Source organism: Talpa occidentalis, unplaced genomic scaffold, assembly GCF_014898055.3.
Source record: "Talpa occidentalis isolate TD23 unplaced genomic scaffold, MPIMG_talOcc4v2.1 talOcc4.10, whole genome shotgun sequence".
In the NCBI taxonomy this organism is placed as follows: domain Eukaryota; kingdom Metazoa; phylum Chordata; class Mammalia; order Eulipotyphla; family Talpidae; genus Talpa; species Talpa occidentalis.
In genome coordinates, this window is record NW_023600993.1 from 104401628 (window position 1) to 104421038 (window position 19411).

Genomic DNA, 19411 nt, shown 5'->3' on the forward strand with positions numbered 1-19411 from the left:
AGGAGGGGACATTCCCGGCCATTAACTTGAAGTAATCCCTAGTCGTGCACAGAGCTGCAAACCTGAACTCAAAAGCCACCCTCAGCAACTTGACGCCATCGTGTGTCACAGGAAGACAAGGCCGTGGCCCTGAAGGATGCCACGCAGGGGGCCATTGCCTGGGTGAGGGGCTGATGCTCCCTTCACACAGCGGGGCCACCCTCGGGCGCACGCATAGGCGAGGACTGAGCCATCCATATGCACAAGATGAGTGAGGCTCCGCCGAGCCCCAAGGACAGCTCATCCTTTCTGCCCCCAGCACGAATGTTTGAGACTCTCCCAACAGCAAAGACGACATATTTCACATGCCCTTCTGGAAAAACAGATTGATGCTTCCCTGTCTTCAACCACCCCACACACACGCGCACACACACCTTCCTGCATCCCGTTTTCTGAGTTCAATTTAACAGGCCCGGGGACTCAGTAAGTCCAGAAGGCATAGGGGTTTCTCTACTGCCCAGGGCCAGGGTCCACCCCACAGTGAAGCAACCAGGCCCTTCCAGACACATCCAGTCCACAAATACCTGATGTGACTCTCCTGGGGGTCCAGATCCCCTGGGCCTGGTAAAAGCTGTGGGGCCTCCTCACAGAGAAATGGTCACCCATGCAGATGCAGATGTCACCAAGCCTGGCCTCCGCACACACCACTGTGTTCCCTCGCGGTCTTCAGATACCAGGCCAAGTGTCCCCTGCTCTGCAAGGTCCTCTCACAGACATTTCCTCCATGCCCAGGAAGGACTGGTTTCCTGCCCTGTGCTTCCAAGGCTGGCCATGCCCACAATGACGCCAGCCCTTGCCACGCCAGACACTGGGGTCCGCAGCCCCCTCAACCAGACTCTGAGGGCCTCACGCCCCAGTCTAGGTCCCTGCCTGGAGGCCAGTCCAGCTTCAGAAGCGCTTCCCCACGCAGACTCTGTCTGCGGCCATTAGGAGCGACATGTTGCACACACTCACTCCCCCACAAACACCGACTTAATTGCCTTTATAAATTTAAAGACAAAGCATAATCGCAGGGCTAACTGGATTTTCACATCTCCTTTCCCGAAAGCTTCACAAATCTTTGCCCAGCAACAGCAGCCAGTGGTGTTTTTTCCAATTTTCTCCAACTAAAGGATGAATACAAATAGAGCGCTGTTTAGAGAAAGCAGCGGCGTGATAATGGGTATGGATCGCAGGGCAGGCCTGCCTGATGGGCATTTACCTTGAACGTCCGGGTTGTTGATAATATGCTCCTGCAAACTCTCCAGGACTTTCTGAATCTCACTCCTGGCCACACAGTGACTGTGCACAGCTTCGGGTCGGCCAGTGCTCTCCTCCTGCGGCCCGGCCTCGCTCAGCAACAGCTCTAAGTCCTTGCTTATATCAGGGAGAGGAGTTCGCCAATAAAGGAAATTATTGAATGTATCCTCAGGCCCCCCTGGGCAGGCGCAGGAATCTGGCCCAGGCTGGCTTTCGACGGGGAGATTTTTAAGATGAATGTCAGGAAGCTGTGAGATGGCACTGGCCTCTGGGGACAGCCTGGTCAACCCAGCTCCTGCCAGGACAGAGTCTGCCACTGGATTTTCCGGTAGGCCAAGAGAGGAGCTGCTGATGGGCAGGACAGAGCTGGTTTTGGCCGAGGTACGTTCTGCGGACAGGCCCGGCTCTGTGTGCACTGGCTTTGGTGAACTAGGTTAAATTGAAGAAAGTACACTTTTAGCACCATGGATAAGACAGGAAATCGGATGGGGAAACATGAGGCCCACATCCGGCAAAGCCTGGTCCTCCTCACCCCGTGGCCCCCGACCTCCGGCCTCCCCTCTGTGTGTCTCCCAGGGCCAGAAGGTAATGACCTCATAGGAGGATAAGAGCCCCAATCAAGTCCCCTCTGCCCCACTGGGAGTATTATGTGCACTGAAAATAGCACAGTAAAAGTTCAGCCAATCGCTCCATTCTATTCAAGTGGTGAATTAGCCCGGCTTCTGCTGAGACACCTTCAGTACAAAGACTTCCTGCACTTACTGCTCGTTAGCACCTCCACCAGGGGGCAGGCATTAGAAAATAAATGGTGCCAAGGCTGGAAGTGCTGGCTAGTTGTTAACCACTTGATGAGGTAGGTGGGTGCACACTGGTCGGAAGTATGGCAGAAACTCAATGAATTTGGATGGAAAATGATGGCAGGAAGGAGGCACCAATCTTTAAAAGGATTTGTATTATCTGGGATGTAAATGACTCATGCTCACAGCCCTGAACAATATTAACGATGGAGAAACACTTAGAAACTACTCCAATCGGTCTGCTGAGTATGGGCCATCATCCTCAGAGAAAAGATGTGAAAAAATACCCAAGACTGATCACTAGAATGTACTAGAAAAACTGCAGGGTCTACTAAAAGTGGGTGAGGACTCAGCCTCTATGTGCTTGAAAGAGTCCATGTAACTGGGAGACTTCACATTTTTCCCTAAGTAAATGATCCAAAGAACTTCATTAATCAAAAGTAAGAGAAAAATTTCTTTATAGGTTATTTAATCACTACTCTCTGAATATTTTATCTGAATTTAGGAGACACAGTAGCTTCATTATTTATAACCCAGTCATCATGTTTCAAAATCATTATTGCAATTACTTTTTGCTTCTTTACATAATTAAAGCTCTAATATTCCATCTTGCCCAGAAGGTCACTGTTACTAAAAGTCCAGACAAGATAATTGCTAGAATGTTCGGCGGGTGCTTGAGGTGACACGGGGATCCTGGTAATTATCCTGGCCAGGGCTTACCGGGTTGAGGCAGAGTTACCACTCTGGCCCGCACGGGGTGACCGGCGGGAGAAGTCGGCCTCCAGATCCCGAGCGGGCGGGCGAATGCTCAGGGTGCCGTCTTCTCGAACGTACAGGCCAGCCCTGGAGGGGTTTGCAAAGGTGGAAATGAAGGGGCCAAGGGACTGGAAGGCAGCTTGGCGCACCTGAAACCAGAGAGAAGAGCGCTGAGCAGGGCTGGGCCGGGCGGGACCCCAGGCTGAACACCGCGCCAGCTGGCAGCCGCGCAGCGTTTCCTCACGTCCAGAGAAACGGGTCTCCACAGAAAAAGGGGAACTCTGGCACCATCATGCTGTTTTCCTCTCCCAGAATATTAACTAATTCCACACAAGAATTCCCGACCTTGCGGAGCATCTGAACAGACTCCTTGGTGGCCCCAGGCATGTTATGACAGTACCAGAAAAGGGAGCAATCCACAGTCACTTTCTTCCGTGTGGATTCTCATTTTTACAGTGTTCAGTCACCACAATGCCAGAGCCGGGCCACTTGCCTAAGACGCACCAAGGCTGCTGAGATTCTGGGGCCCCAGCCCCCAGGTGGAAAGACAAGACCAGTCACCAGCCCCGACGCCAGCCCCGGCCTCCGGCCTCCGCGCTTACCCATCGACAGGGGTCGCTGATGAGTCTGATGAAGAGAGGCGACAGCTGGCTTCTGCGCACCTCGGGGGACGTGCTGTAGGACACGGCCATGAAGCACTCGGCACAGGCCTTGCGCATCCCCCAGACATTGTCCGAACAGAGCTCAAAAAACTTTGGGATCTGCCAAAGCAAACAAAATCGTGCTACTCAAACTCGGGTGCCCGGAGGAAGGGCAGAATCTGCTCCAGTGACACGAAGGCACAGCTGCGAGTGATCAAGTGTGAGTTCATGTTTCATGTGTTACTTGGTATGACTGGTAGGTTATTTGGGGGCCTGGGACACTCAAATATTTTCCATATGAATGAACGGTAATGGCTCCCTCGCTTTACGCCACTCTGGCTTACGAACCATTTCTGCAGAAGTTCCTCTTTCAGATAGCGGGGGAGGAACCCGTACTGAATCATCGTGCTGTTCACCTGACACTGATATACAGTTATATATCAATTATACTTCAGTGATGTTTTTTAATAAGGCTTTTTATATCCTTACGTAAAACAGTCAGCCTAAAATGTCCCACAGATGAGGATCGATGGCCATGGAAATAGCCACTCCAGAAAGCTGAGTGTGCTGGTCACCGTCATTCTTCCTTCAAATACCTTATGTAGAAGATGCCATTCACCATGTGTTCAAAGCGACAGCCCGTTATAGATTATTTTGGGTTCAGAACTACCTTGACTCGGCTTATATCTTAAATAAAGTGAACATCTGAACTGAAATTAAAAAATCGATATAAAGATTATACTTCTGTAGGTCAAGTCTCAGCCACATGAGGAGTCCAGCCTGCAGAACAGAGCGGCTAGCGGGTGGCTAGTGCGCACCACTGCCCCACGCCCAGGGCTGGGTGGCCTGGGAACCAAGCAGGGCCAGTGAGGTAAAGAGGCTGTGGGGCCTGGGGAGGGGCGGGCTCACTCCCGTGGGCGCAGGAAAAGCCTGCCAGAGGTAGAGTTGAGCTGGGTCTCCAGGGGGAGTTGGAACCCCCGGGTTGTGAAGACCCCAAGAAAGGAGCAGTGAAGTCACAAGGGGCAGAAGAAAGGTGTTGCTTGCACGAGGGGAGGCTCTCGCCTGCTGGACCCCAGGATCACCAGGGGGTCTGTCAGAAATACAGAGCGCAGCCCCCCAGAGGGCCTGCCCCCAGTGATTCAGATGCCTGGTCAAAGGGGAGACCCACCCAGGCCAGAATTCGAGGAAAGGGAAGGATGTGGCAAGGCCAAGAAAGGTCTGGATTTATCCTGCAAACCAAGAAAAAAAATCCCTCTGGTTTTAAAGCCCACACGCGAGGTGACAGAGCAGTACGGCTAGCAGTATCCTTAGAGAGAATGGCTTAGCCCAAGAGAGGGGCAGGGCAACTTGACTCTGAAGATCAACAGCAAACGCCCGCAGGAGGCTTCTCGTCCACTCCACAGGTCTGTGCCGGACACCCGGGAAAATCCTTAGCTTCACAAGCCAGGAAATTTGAAATCGATGCGTGCAATATTGAGCTGCTGTTCCAAAGCAGCAGACTCACAAGCACAACATTTTACACTGGTTTTACAAGCACACTAAGAGGTGCATCAGCAATGACAACCGGCAGAGCCGTACGTACCAAAAATTTCTCTGTGGCTTCTTGTCCAACGGCGTGACAGATATCTCCAAAATTTGTAGCACACACCTTAAAATGGCAAAAGGCATAGCCATTATTCTCAGCTTTCTCTGTCTCTTAACAAACTGTGAACTCTAGCAAGGGGGGAACTGGAGAGTGATCACCCCAGTCAGGCAGCTAACAAGCACGGACCAGGCCCCACCACCCAGGAGCCCCGCCCCCTGCATCGGGAACAAAAGATTTGCAACAGGGCACCCGACTCTAGGAGTGTCTGGCTCCTAACCGATCTCAGTACGTATTACATTCGGTGAGCAGTGGAGCAAAAGGGACCATTAACTTCCTCTGCGTGGTAAGTAAGACCCTTTCCGCCCGAGCGTCAGGAGGACAGAGCAGAGGGAAGCTGGCGGTTACCCAGCAAGGGGGAAGCGGGGGATGTCTAAGGAGGGGATCTGACTGCCCCCAAAAGGAAGGCTCTGACAACCAAATGACCAGCAACTTTAAAAGGAAAGGGCGTGGCGCTGGAAGGTGCAGTAAAGATGCGAGGTTTCTGGAGCAAATCACCCCAGATAATGAAAGACTCTGCTCATCTCATCAACGGCATCTAAGCTCAAGCCAGCGCGGCCCCATCAGTTGCCTCCTGCACCTGAGAGCAACAGGTGTGTTCGCACGGGGCCTCATCTCCAGGTCTCTGTTCATCTCCTAATCGCAGCAAGACGGGCAACACCATCCACACACTTTCCTCACACAGTGCACGTGGGCACATTTTTCTCTCAGGCTGTGTCTACTGAGAAAGTCCAGACACCTTAACAGAATTGACTGTGAATTTAAGCCCTTGCATTTGTTAAGTTTTGAAACTCGATGCTCCCACCTTCCGAACTTGAAAGAGCTTCCCGTCCACACACAGCTCACAGAATCGCGGGAGCAGCAGGCGCTCGACTGTGCCCTCACTCAGCACGGAAGCCAGTCTGCAGATTATCTACAAGGAACAAGAAACTCAGGGTCACTCACGAGACCAAACCGTGAGTCTCACGCACCAGCTAGATTCCAAAACCCAACATTCAAAACACTGCCAAAATACCCAAGAAGCAAAAAAAGAGAGAAGGTCTTCTTTTGAGTTTTGGCAGGTTATATGATCAACAGAAGGCCAGCATTTCTCAAGTTCTACTCGGACGGTCCACGCAAACCTTAGGATTCACCATCCACCAGGTACTGCGTGCACCCAATACATAAACAGTTTATGCACATGAACCCCACTGCACTCTCCCCAAACCCTATGACACGGGGATTATACAGCCTCACTTTTCTAGGTGAAGAAACTAACACTCGAGTAGGGTAGGTGGTGTGACTGCAACCATGTAGGAATGCAACAAGACACACAGGGATAGCTGGACAAAATGCACAAAGTGACTTGCAGGCACTGGGAGTCATCACGCGCTGGCAAAAATGACGGGGAACAGACGCTTGAGAGAAGGGAACCTCAAAGGGTAAGTGCACACTGCCGGTGCTCATTTGCCCAAGGGCACCCGCCACTCTGCGTGGCTGAGCAGCCCAGTGAGGCCTCAAGCATGAGTTGGAGAAGCCAGAGGACTGAGGCTGAGGCCCAGCGCAGCAGGAGAGAAGGGTGCAGAAACCCTAGCAAGGAAGGAGGGAGCCAAGGAAGGGACAGCCGCAAGTCTCTGATTACTCCAGCTCCGCTCCGCAGTTGACCTCTGAACAGTGCAAGCACCAGGAGATGGTGAGAGCCTCAGAGAAAAGACTGAAGGAACCTAGTGGCTTCAGGGCTGACTACTGCAGGGGAAACAGAAGCTGAACAGCTGGTCAGCTCAGAGGAACATAACAGAACCCAGAAGCTCTACAGCGTTTCATCAAGAAGATACACTAAACAATAAAAAAAGCACAGACATAAGAAGGAATAGGAAAAATGTGACCCACATTCAAGAAAAACACCAGCAATGGAAATAAAACCACAGAAGAGATGGAGATTGAAATTAGCAGACTTTAAAAGGACTTTAAAGCAGTTATTATAAATACCCTCAAGAACTGAAAGGAAAATGGGTCATAATGAATAAACAAATAGAACTCACCAACAAAAAAAAAAAAAAAAAAGGAAATTATAGAAAAGAACCAAGATTTCAGGTAACAGCTCAGTAGCTTGGTGAGATTTACCTTCTTGCAGATAACAAATTATAGAATCTTGAGAGAAAAATATAAAAAACCAGTTGAGAGGACTGGCGTGCAATCGAAAGGCAGGAACTAGAGGGAAGGTTCTCCTTAACAGACAGGCCGCAATGGAAGAGATTTGCAAGAAAGGTCCAAGATCTGTTTAGATCTGTGGCTGACTGCTAAACTATACTTGTGGGGGCTGGAGGGGGAGGGACCTCAGGGGATCCAGCAAGAAAGCACTGCCAGAAGCTTTAAACAAGCTGAGCAGAGGAATAAGGTGCCGACTGCCAGGAAGAAGCTAGCAGTCAGAGATCAGGCAAGATAACTGCTAAAAGTCACTTTAGAGAAATATAACAGAATCTAGTGCCTCTGCCATGTGCAAATGATGTTTGGTGTTCAATCAAAGTTAACCATAGATTTGTTAACAGGAAAGGGGGCGGGGGGAGGGAACCAGTCAGTGGGATAAACACTAAGATGATCCAAATATTGAGCCTACAGACACTTTAAAAGGAGTAATCACAAACATATTGAGGAAAATCTCTGCATAAAATAGAACATATAGGGAAGTTCTGTATCATGGAGATATAGAAGCCTTTAAAAAAATGTCATCTGTAAATTCTAGAGCTGCAAAGCTTAAAAACTGGGGGAAAAAACGATGTTAAGGCCCAACAGCAGATAAGAGATGACCAAAAGTCATTGAACTTATAGATCAATAAAAATTATCAAATCTGAACCTCAGAGAGAAAAAGATTAAAAAAAAAATTAACAAGCAGGACCTCAAGGACCTGAGGGACAACACTGGGTGCCCCACGTAAGCATAAAGACAGCCCTGTGCTCCGCACCCAGGCAGAAAGGGAAGAACAGGATGGAAAACAGTGCCCAAAGGCACAGCAGTCAGGAGTTGAGCGAACACCCCGCGAGCACCGGGGTGGGGGTGGAATGATGATGATGGCCTGCAGGCAATGCCTGGACAGCAGTTGGAGAAGCCACAGACTTCCCTGGGAGGGAGCAGAAGCACTGCTGGTTTCTCAAGGGAAAACGAGGAGGACCGAAGCCTTCGGGGCACCTTTCCAGTGCCACAAGAACAAGCAAATCTATCAGTTCCCAATTCTGATTCCACTAAAACTACCCCTCAGAAAGGATGGCAAAAATACAGACACTTTCAGACAAACAAACAGGAGAGATTCTGTCATCAACAACCACGTGACAAAAAGTTCAGCAGGAAATTCTTCAGGCTGAGGATGGAAAGGCAGCCAGGAAAGGAGGACTAGAGAGCAAAAAGGTAAAAATGGGGGCACAGAAAGCTGCATGTTTTCCCTTAACTTCTTCAAAAGATATTGCTCAAATCAAAATTAGAGGGCTGTTATTGGCAGGTTCCCATGAGTGGCTGTGAATGGAAATGCATTGTCGCAAGGTGCTGTATTTTTAAAACTCCTCAACGGTGGTATTAAAATGCACTACTAAGAAATACTCAGGCCAAAAGAAGGCAAGACAGAATTCAAAGAGGTACCTAAACAGATGAGACCAAAGGAAAACAATAAAAGGGCAAAATCCCAATATGTCAATAATTGCATTAAATATAAATGGACTAAACAATCCAATTAAAAGGCAGCAAATGCTAGGCTGCATACAGCAGCAACAAGGCTACGGTAGCAAAAGCAAGTGCACTTTGAGCGTAAAGACATGAAAGGTTGAGAGTGAAAGGACATAAGCAAATGGGTGACGGCACACAGCAAGCAGAAGAGCACAGGCGGCCAGGAGACTCAGATTATAGCCAGAGATAAAGAAAGTCAACTCTTAATAAATGTGTCAATACATCACAAAGACACAGCCACCAAATGTGAGCCTTAAATGCTTAAAATGGAAAGGAGGTAGGCGTAAAGATATTAAACTTCCTCTTTAAGAAGCCAGGAAAACACAAGTCAATTGAATTCAACAGAAGGAAGGAAATAATAAACAGCAGAAATCCATGGAAAAGAAAATAAGCAATAAAGAATCAACAAAGCCAAAAATTGGTTCTTCGAAAATATTAATAAAACGGGTAACTCCTTAGCAAGACTGATGAACAAAGGGAAAGAAAAAAACACAAATTACCAATTCTTAGGGGCATTAAAGGGATAAGGGAATATTGTAAACAACTTTATTGTGAGAAATTAATGTAAATGAAATTAATAAATTCCCTAAAATACATAATTTACCCAGTGACGCAGATGAAAGGACAAATTTGAACCACCCCATATCTGAATTGAATCTACTCTCAAAAACTATCTTATAAAGAAAACTCTAAGACAAGAGGCTTTACTGGTGAGTTCCAACAAATATTTAAGGGAAAAATAACACCAATCTTAAACAAAATCTTTCAGAAAATAGAAAAGCAGGGAATACTACCCAACTCATTTTTGAGACCAGAATAACCCTGATTCTAAAACCTGACAAAAACATAATAGAAAAAGAAAATTGCCTACAATAGTCCTCTTGAATATAGATGTGAAAATCTTCAACATAAACCTTACCAGGTGAAGGGGCTCTACACAGCACAGGGCTGACAAGCCCCGCGCGCACTGTGGGGCCTGCGGGGAGCATGCTGAGAAGTGTACTTACATCGTGTCAGAGTAGAGCCCCCTTTATACTTTGGGGCGAGGGTGGGGGGGAACTTGACAGACACCCCCTCCATCTACCAAGTCGCAGCTGCCAGAGAGAACCGGAGCAGGGCCAGGACAGACAGAAGTGGTGGCCTCCGAGGACACGCGAGGACAGAGCACCACCCACGCGGATTTTGCAAGAAATGCAGAACAGCTATCTCCAACAGGCCCCGGGACATCCAGAATGAACTAGCCTAGAACATGTCAGCCTCACAAAAATCAAAGAGAGGCCCAGGCCTGAGAGACCTGCAGCTGGTGATCCCAGGTAGGACCTCGGACAAACGACAATATTTGAGCAGGAACTGCGGATGAGATCGTTAGTATAAAATCAGTGTTAAATTTCTTGATTCTGATCAATGTACTGTGGTTGTTTAAGAGAGAGATTCCTTTTTTCTAGAACTATACACGGAAGTATTTAGGAGTGAAGAGCACATTGTCTCCAATTGGCTCAGGAAGAATACACATGGATGTGTACGTACATGTGCGTGCACACACGCACACATGCGGGGACAGGAAGATGGGCGTGTGGCGCTAAACCACATACACTACTGACGCAGCACGGTACACTGGAGTTCATATTTCTCTTCCTGCAACTTTCCTGCAAGTTTGAAATGAAAACAAAATGAAAAATTACCCAACAAGGTTATTTCTGCTCCTCCCACGACACTGCCTCTTACAACAGAGGAAGGTCCCGCCTCAGCAGCCCACGGCTGTGCTGTCTGGACTCTGCACGCAGCAGACGAGGGGAATGAATCCCACCTGGAAACGGGGGGCGGGGGGGGAGGTCACCCCACACAAATGAAGAGAAGGCCATGTTTTCCAAACCGAGGGAGGGACACATATTTCTGCCTAGCAGAGTCGCCCAGAGCGACAGTGACAATAAATGAGGGCATGAGGCTTCTGTATCCAGGGTAACAGGCGACTGAGGGGTTCCCAGCATCTCCATGCATCCTCTCCAGCTGCAGACCCGCACGACCACATGACTGCCCGCATGAAACAAGCCCACGCTCATTAGGAGCCGGCACACCGAGGGTCCAGGCTACGCTCCTGGGGGCCGACACGCCCATGCAAGGACTATCTTCCCTCAGTTGCTGAGAGTCAACTCTTCTCTTTAACCATGGCTTCTTAAATAAATGCACAAATAAAAATGAGCTTAAAAAAAAGGAATGACGACAAAAAATGAGGAAGCCTTAATGTGCAAACGTGTTTGGAGAGAAAAACAGGCTTCTGACAATTAATTATATTCTCAGAAGGCTAATGGCCTTTCTGTGAACAAGAGGAATTATAATTGGTCTCCAGTGGCCTGTTTACGCTGTCCAGATATAATTATGGGGTACAGCTCTTCCAGTTTTTACCGATTCATTCATTCAACAGCTAACATTTATTTAGTGCTGACTCTGGGCCTGGTATTATGCTGGGTGTCCAGGGCACAGACACCGCAGCCCGGGGGTCAGATGCACCCCATCTTCTAGGGCAGGTGAACAAAGTTCCCAATTCAACTGCTAAGTGACAGAAGCTAGATGTGACCCGGCCCGCAAGGAGAGGGCCACCAAAACTGCCCGGCACGTGGAGAAAGACTCCCCGAACATAACGTGTGTGGATGTGTGTGAAAAAGCGAGACATGAGACATGTGGGGGAAGGGGCCGCATGTGATGTGCCCTAATAGTCAAGTACAATGCCAGGCCGGGCCTAGATGGTGCTCTCTGATTTTCCTCATTGTGTGTGCACCAGGGTCCAGCCCCGAGTCAACCAATGTTACCTTCCAGAGAGAATCAGAAGTCTGGTGGACAGTCCCCCTCCTGTCTGAGGAGGCGCCTCCTCAGGTGTCCCGAGAGCTGTGTGCAGGCGCAGGGTGGTGGGGCGGGGTCTCGGCCCACGCTGCGAGGAGGACCCCAAACACAGGGGCACATCCCAGTTTGCGTCTGTCCTCCATCACCTCCTCCCAAAGACAAGCTGTTTTGGGTGTCGCTCACACCCAGCTAAGCAGGGACCCTGCCCTCCTTGTGGAGTCTGCTAAGTTACACGTGGCCTTTTCCTTGAATGAAATCCACTGTCCACTCACACTGCCATTTCCCAACTAAAAAGAAAACTGTCCTGGGGACCTAGGGGGAGGGCCCAGGCACCCGGTCTCCACCTCCAGGGGAGGAAGACCCGACAACTCCTGAGTTGGACCACAGCACACGTGGGCCAGACAAACACCTCACATCTGGCTCCCAACAATGCTACCTGGAAAAAGAAGTGCAGCTCCTCACCACCCTGTTAATGCGGATGTACGTGGAGGGGAGGGCCACTTCTGTTCTTTGCAGCCACCTTTAAAGCTTATACACTCGAGTGATGCGACAAGCAACTCACTTTGAATGAAAAATATAATTTATGTGAACTAATTTGTTCTGCAAGTGATTTGTGGAGACATCTTTCTGAAGGCTGGTTATATTTTCCAAATATTTTTAACAACAACAACTGAAAAAAAAAAAAAAAGCCACACACAAAAGAAGAATGTTGCCGACAAGAATGGAATGGTTGGAAACCAAACAAAATAGAAAGCATACCAACATGTCTCTAGCATTATTTTTCACCGTATTATCAGTCTGTAGGGAGAAGATATTTGGTTGTCAGTTGTAACCCTGGAAACTCGCCTAACCAACTTTCAAACAAAAAGAGCTCGTTGGCCAAGTCCACTGCTCCATTGCCAAATACCCGGCTAAATGAGATTACCCAGGTTCATTCTGCAAAATAGATTTAAATTTTTATAGGAAACCTGAAATTCATAAAAGAACCCTGGAGAATTTGAATTTTAATGATCAATTATTCTTCGGCCTGATTCATCTTATAAACATATGGAATATGCAAAAATTAAATTCGTTTGAAAAGCTAGACCTTTAACTCATAGTTAAGGAAAACTCTGACATCTAAGCAGAATAATTGGCAAATGTTCCGGTGCAGCAATACAGCTTTTTAGCTCCGTGTGTATGATGCTTCCACACTTTAAAAAAGAAAAGAATTCCTTCCCCGAATGTTGTCCTTTCCCAGCCAAGAAACAACTACCATCCACATCTTCTGTGCTCACGGTGAGGCTCATGGTTGAGGGCAGCCCCGTGCGCGGGAGGTGGCGCCAGGGTGAGTAGGAGGCCGGGGTCTGCGGGCAGCACTGGCAGCTGCACTGGCTGGTCCACAACAGCCTGGGAGACAGGATTCCAGGAACAAGGAGAAGGCCTTGTTTTACAATCAACTCACAGAGGGCACAGAAGCTCAAAAACACGAGCACCCGCAATATTGGCCACCGAAGACAGAAGAGCTCTAGCACGACTGCGGGTCCCCGGATGGTGGGCCTCGTGCCGATGTCAGCACAGATGCGTGGACACAGGATTTCCCAAGCCGCTGTCCACATTTGGGCCACATTTGTATTCTGCAGGGCAATCGTTATCTAAGTGACTCTCATTTGCTTACTCGTCTGCTTAAGTCTTGTCCTAATCAATAAACACACATCCAGCTTCTTTTTGATTTTCCAATTACCCCCTAAAATCACTGTATCAGATTAATCTGGTATCAGACTAAGCTCATCACTTTGGAAATAAAGCCTGTGATCCAAGCAGGTTCAAGAACTTATCCACAAGTCAGCACCACACCCAGAGGGCGTCTTGGCTGCCTCAGCTCTGCCCAATCTGATTGCCCAGGCTTTGCCTCTTCCAGGTGCTGGGATCTAAGGACAATCCCGTAGAAAGTGCACTCGGCGCAGGCATGGACTTCCATGGGCCACACCACCGGCTTCCTTGTTTATGGGAACAGTGCTGGCCGAGGCTGAGCACACGTGGGACTCTGGATCCTGCCCACACCACCTGGGGACAGTCCCCCAGGCGTGGGTATCATCCCCTACACAGACTTACGTTCACGGCTTCTGCTTTATATTCATCATCACTGTCGGGGGCAGAGAGTGCCAGCAGGATCGGACATATTTTATTTTCAATATCATGCTGGAAAATTAGATCCTGTTCCAGAAGAACCAAGAGCACTTCCTGACTCGATTTTCTAACCTAAAAAGGAAAAAAGGCAGCAGGTGAAATATAGAATGAATGAAGGGCCCTCGCGATCAAGAGCAAATCCCCGCAACACACTGGCTGGGGCCTGCCCACCTCCCCATGGGCAGCCGGGACACACAGGTCGGTCTTCTGGTCCTGGGATTCCTCTTCCTCGGAGGCCTCAGAGCAGGCCCCTCCCCCTGCTCACTCACCTCCCATGGTTCCTCTCTCCTCCCTGAACCCCAATAAGGTCAGGTACCCATCTGTACCTAACTGGGCCCCACGATTTACTTCACAACCCACATCCAGATGTGCGCGAGCACACACCTGCATTTAGGAACTTTGCTCCGTGTGACTGCATACTACATTCTGTTTCCCCACTGCGGGGAGGAAATGTGGAGCGCAGGGGCCAGGTCTGATTTGTCCTTTGCCCCCCAGGTCACCCTCAGCTTGGGCGCCACTGTGTGTCACACCCCGTGTGATGCTCTGCTAGGACCTGTGGAGGAGTGGGTGACAGGGTGGGCATGTGCCCTCCACACGCAAGGCACTGGGCAGCTCGGGCTTAGCAGACCCCCACACCTGAGGCTCAGAGAATTCTGGTGGCAGTGCAGGCACCCAGAGCAGAGCCCGAGGCGCGACCCTGCAAGGACAACGAAGTTGCAGGAGTAGGGCCCGCTGTTTCCTAAGAACACAGAGAGTGGCACCCCAAAAGCTGAATAGAGAACATTTGGGGGGAGATGAGAGCACAAGAACTCCCAAAGCAGGGAGCGACGCAGTTGTCACTGTGGTAGTGAGGCCCAGGAGCAGCGGCCTGGAAGCCGTGAAGCTGGTGGCGGGCGGAAGGCAAGTCAGCAGAGGCCAGGAGGAGGCCCCCATTCAAGTTTCCCAACAGGCAACAGGATGGAAACAGCACTTCAGAAACACCATGGGGCAGGGAGTGAGCCGCAGGCAGGTCAGCAAGGACGGCTGCAGGGGCCCTGCGGAGGCACCAGGGCAGGCACGGGGGTGGGCGTGGAGGCCGACGAGGAGTCAGGCCCTCGCCGAGGGCCCCACTCACAGCGCCTGGTGGTGAGGAGAGGAAGACGGTGCCCGGGAGCAGAAGGGAGGCCCTGGCGGCGCCACTCCCACATGCAACTTTGCCCAAAGGAGGAATCTTCACTCATCGGGGACCCCCGGGCACCTCCAGCCACCTACCCCGCAGGTGTCTGGCCAGCGAGGCCGAGAGTGACGGGAAGAACAGGAGAGGAGAGGCCACGAGACAGAGCGGAGGCCCCGCTCGGGTGAGAGGGGCCAGCTAAGGCTGCGGTGGGCGCGACGGGGACAGCGGCCCAGGAAGGACAGAGGCTGTGCCTGGGTTTGAAGAACGCCCAGTCAGACGTGACTTCACTCAGTTCCATGTTCAAAGAGGAGAGCAATGGAGAAGGAGCAGACTCAAGACGCTCGTGTGTGTCACAGAAAAAAAGGCAACAGGCCTGAGCCTCCCGGGTGGCGGAGGTGGGAGGAGGAGGGTGTCGACGGCTCCCAGGCGGTGGCTCTGGGACGGGCGTGAGGAAGGCTGAGACAGGATGAAGATTGAAGGCCTCTATTTTCTCTGGGAAGTAGAAGGCAAGGTCACCTGCGTGGTGCGAGGCAGAGCGAGGTGAAGAGGCTTGATGAAAGCGGCGAAGGTCTAAAAGAACTGCCAAGGATAATGTGAAAAGCAGCTGATGAGGGACAAGTAAAAGGATTGCCAAGCAGCGCTGCAAGTCGCGCTGTGATTGGAATCCATAAATTTGCAATGGCACCAATCAATGCCTGGTGGGTCCCCCCACCGCCCGGCAGGCCCAGGATGGAGGAGGCCAGCAGGCGGCCAGGCGCGCGGAGCCCGCAAGGCAGAAGCACTGTCAAAGGGACAGGGATGGGCCTGAACAGGTGGGAGGAGCGAGGGAGCAGCCAGGAGGCCCGATGGGCACAGACCGTGGGCACAGGGCTCTCATAGCCTCCAGGCAGGCTCAGGGCTGCAGGAGACACAGAGGGCAAGTGGGTGAGAGCAGGGAAGGCTGTCTTTGGGACAGAGGGGCAGCGTGGTTCTGGAGACACCTGGGCAGGTGCAGGGTCCAGGTAGGGGTGGCTGCCCCAGAAGCAGCTTGGGCTAAGGGGGCGGGGTGGCGACCACACAGGCCAGCCCTCGGCAGCACGGGCCAAGCCTCAGGCACCGAGCAAGGACTGCGATCAAAACCAGAGCGCCCACCCCCGCCTTCCTGGGACCAGGTGGATGGCAATGACCGTGGCAAAGCTAAAGGAGGGCAAACCCCCTGACACAGGGCATCTCCTTTTCAAGACCGTGTCCAAAAGAAATAGAAAAAGCAACTGCATCTGGTCTGACGCTGGCTGCTCCACCGCGCAGAAGTGTGGAGAGCGGCCCGAGCACCCACACAATGGAACCCATGGAGACCGAGCGGGTGAAGTGTCTGCGGCACGCAGATGAGCCTTCTGGAGCAGAAAATCCACCCCACTCATCTCTTTATCCCTAGCGCAAGCACCGTGCTTGGCTCGCCGCGGCGGGCACTCAGAAGCTGTCGGAATAAATGAACGAACGGGAGAAATTACACCTCGAGATAATTAGACCGACACGGGGGGGAGGGGTGTGAGCACCTCAAAAGCAAGATGTAAAAATAATCAGAGGATGATGTCAGGAGAGTGGAGACAGGGTGGCTTTTTCCTTTATTGGAGCCTGTCACACTAACAGTTAAAAAGGACATCTGCTCCTTTAAAGCTTGGGTTAAGAGGAAGAGAAGCCAACATTTTAGAGTTTCTTGAAAATAACAGTAAAGAAAAACATGGTATACCATGAAAAAGGACAGAGCCATTTACTTTAGTGAAAACCCATCTCCAAATAAACTGAGGCACGGCTGTTGGCCGCAACAATGCTAAAGTGGCAAATAGCAATAACTTAAGTGCCCCCCCAACGAGGGACGCCACATCTCCCCAGAGAGTGCTGGGTCGCTGGACGCGCCCCTGGATGGCTCTGGACGACCCGGGCACCCCGGGCAGCGGGTCAAGCAGGGCATGGAGCAGCAGGGAGAGTGGGGTGCCACCTGCTCCATCCCCCTAGAGTTGTGTGAAGTGTGTGGCCCCTCCAAAGGTCAGACGAACCCAAACCAACAAAAACCGGTTTCCTATGTGTGTGTGGGGGGGTGGAAGTGTGGAAATCAGACCTCTCAAATGCACTTTCACAGATTTGACTTTGGAATCAAGTAATAACTTTTTAAATAGCTCTAAGTCTAAATTAAATCAAAATGCAAATGCTAAAGTCATTCATAAAAACAAAACACAACGAGCCTGACTGTGTATCAAGTTGGCAGCTGAGCCAGAGAGAAAAGGGTCGACGCGAGTGGCTTCAGAGCACAGTGATACCAAGGAGACAGCGCCTCAGTGGGAGCGAGCCCCAAGGAGGGACTGCGAAGAAATCTGGACGATACTAAGCAGCCCCCACACCATTAGTAGTAACACTGATGTTTTAATGTGGACATACACACAACACACACCAACGTTATTAAGAAGCAAGACTTGTCTCGTGTAATAAAAAATACATCTATAAACTCAAATAAGTAAAAGTCTCATCATCTGAAATTTCAGTTGAAAATATCAACATAAACTCACAGGGAATTTTTTTTGTTTTAAGACAAAAAATTGCTGTCACCAGAGCAATGGCTCTCCAGGTGGCAACGGGTACCCCTAGAACCACGTCCTTCTGCCCGCATAAAGGAAACCGGCTGACCAGGGAGAGGCGAGCCGGCAGAGCCACCCAGGCGGGTGGGAAGACTCAGGAGCCACCCTGAAGGGCTCCCAGGGCGAGAGCGGGGACGGTCTGCTCAGCAGAAGGAATGATAATGACTGTGGATTAAAATGTAAATCCAGTAGTTCATAATAATACTCATAATAAGCAAGTTTTTAAACCGAATTGGCAATCTTTGCAGATTATAGCAAGGTCACCAACTCGGTATTTGGGAAATTGGCGAACGGGAGAAGGGGGAGTATCTGTCCTGTCTTTCCTACACCGCCAGCAGGCTTTCAGGGGTACCAAGGAGCCGAAGGGAAGTTCTTCATAGAATTCCAGCTGCCAAGCTAACGAGGAGTGACAGGGTCAGTGTGTCACAGTCTGCAGCCCATGAGGCCATCCTGGGGGTGGACAGACAGCGGCTGTCCACGGAGGCACACAGGCTGAACGGGCGAGACTGAGGAGACTTGGGCCAGTGGCCAAACCGTGGGGTCCCCCAACGGCCACGGCAGGAAAGGACAGTCCCACTGAGAAGTATTCCCCGAAGATACCACAATCTGCGTGTCACGGGGCCTCCAGACCCGACACCGTGCGGAGGGAACAGAAAGACCCACCAGGGACGCCGCGGGGCCCCATCAGCCAGATCTAAGTGTGGGAAGTTCTGAAAGACGAACCCGGTGTCCTCGACAAACAGCCAGGAGGAGCGAAAGCCATAGTTAAAAGGAAGAGAGAGTGAAAAGGCAGAGCGGCCAAACGTAAGGTGAGGGTCTGTGAGGACTCTGGTGTGACCAGACGGTCTGCAAAACACCAGGCTGTTGGGAAAGCGGACAATGGTCAGCTCCAAAGGGACGTAAAGGACGTGCTACCCGCTGGGGCACACGCGACGCCAGGCCTCCTGTAGTGTGCGTGTTTCTCAGAGAGCAACACTGAAGCGTTCGCAGCTGACATGAGCAGAGTCTGGGAACCGATCTCACCTGGGAAGGCGAATGAAAGAGGACGGTCAGACGTCCATGGCGCAGAAGCTGCGCGAAGACCACTGGCCGTGCGTTCAAATAGTCTCTCTACTGCCATGTGTGTGTGAAAATTTCCATAATAAACAGTTTAAAAAAAGAGACAAACAGCTCAAGACAATAAGGACAAGGGGTGTGTGTCTCCCTACAGTGAGCGGAGGAGCTGGGGACAGAGGCCTTTTGTTCTCGAATAAATGAACTCAAAGGACCGGCCCTGAATCACGGACACCGGCTAGCGTGTGACCGGAGGGATCTGCATGGAGAGCTCAAGAGCCCAGTCTCCAGACCTGATTGTTTGGGTCCGCGAGGCAGCGTACAACAATAGGCGTGAGGTGCTCGGACAGCAGCAGCGGAAAATCTGATCTGTTTTCTTGTAAAAAGATGGCGACAGGAGGGATCTGCTCCACCAGCTCAGTCCGCACTGTGGGCTCTGCAGTGGCGGAAAATAAAAAAGAATTACATTAAGGCTAAGTCGAGCATCTGATATAGTTTACACGGATAGTTTCTAGCTTTTCTCACTAAAATACTTCATCAAGGAAATTAGACAAATGCAGTTTAAAAATCATTTCCCATTTAGAGTATTTATGCTACAGACAGGTTTAAAAAGCTAATAAGCTATACAGCAATATAAAAACATGGAAAGAAGAGCGGATGACAAGTCTATTACAACAAGCCATATATAAATCGAGGCGGGAGCAGGAGTCTGCGTGCTGGGCCAGCGTCCAAAAGCCATTACAACTAATGGCATATATGCCAGACCTATGGGTTG

At 50.6% G+C, this 19411-nt stretch overlaps 1 protein-coding gene across 2 annotated transcripts in view; it reads right to left on the reverse strand.

The window, feature by feature from the left end:
- The window catches only part of LOC119236848 (serine/threonine-protein phosphatase 4 regulatory subunit 1-like), a 61961-nt gene that overhangs the window by 12418 nt on the left and 30132 nt on the right, over positions 1 to 19411 (reverse strand). For both annotated transcript variants that reach the window (XM_037500800.2, XM_037500809.1), the window contains exons 5-11: positions 18930 to 19072; positions 13741 to 13887; positions 5920 to 6027; positions 5055 to 5120; positions 3434 to 3592; positions 2796 to 2980; positions 1241 to 1707 (exon numbers count right to left, since the gene is read on the reverse strand). In XM_037500800.2, coding sequence (XP_037356697.1) covers positions 1241 to 1707; positions 2796 to 2980; positions 3434 to 3592; positions 5055 to 5120; positions 5920 to 6027; positions 13741 to 13887; positions 18930 to 19072 — 1275 coding nt within the window. The remainder of the gene's footprint in view (positions 1 to 1240; positions 1708 to 2795; positions 2981 to 3433; positions 3593 to 5054; positions 5121 to 5919; positions 6028 to 13740; positions 13888 to 18929; positions 19073 to 19411) is intronic.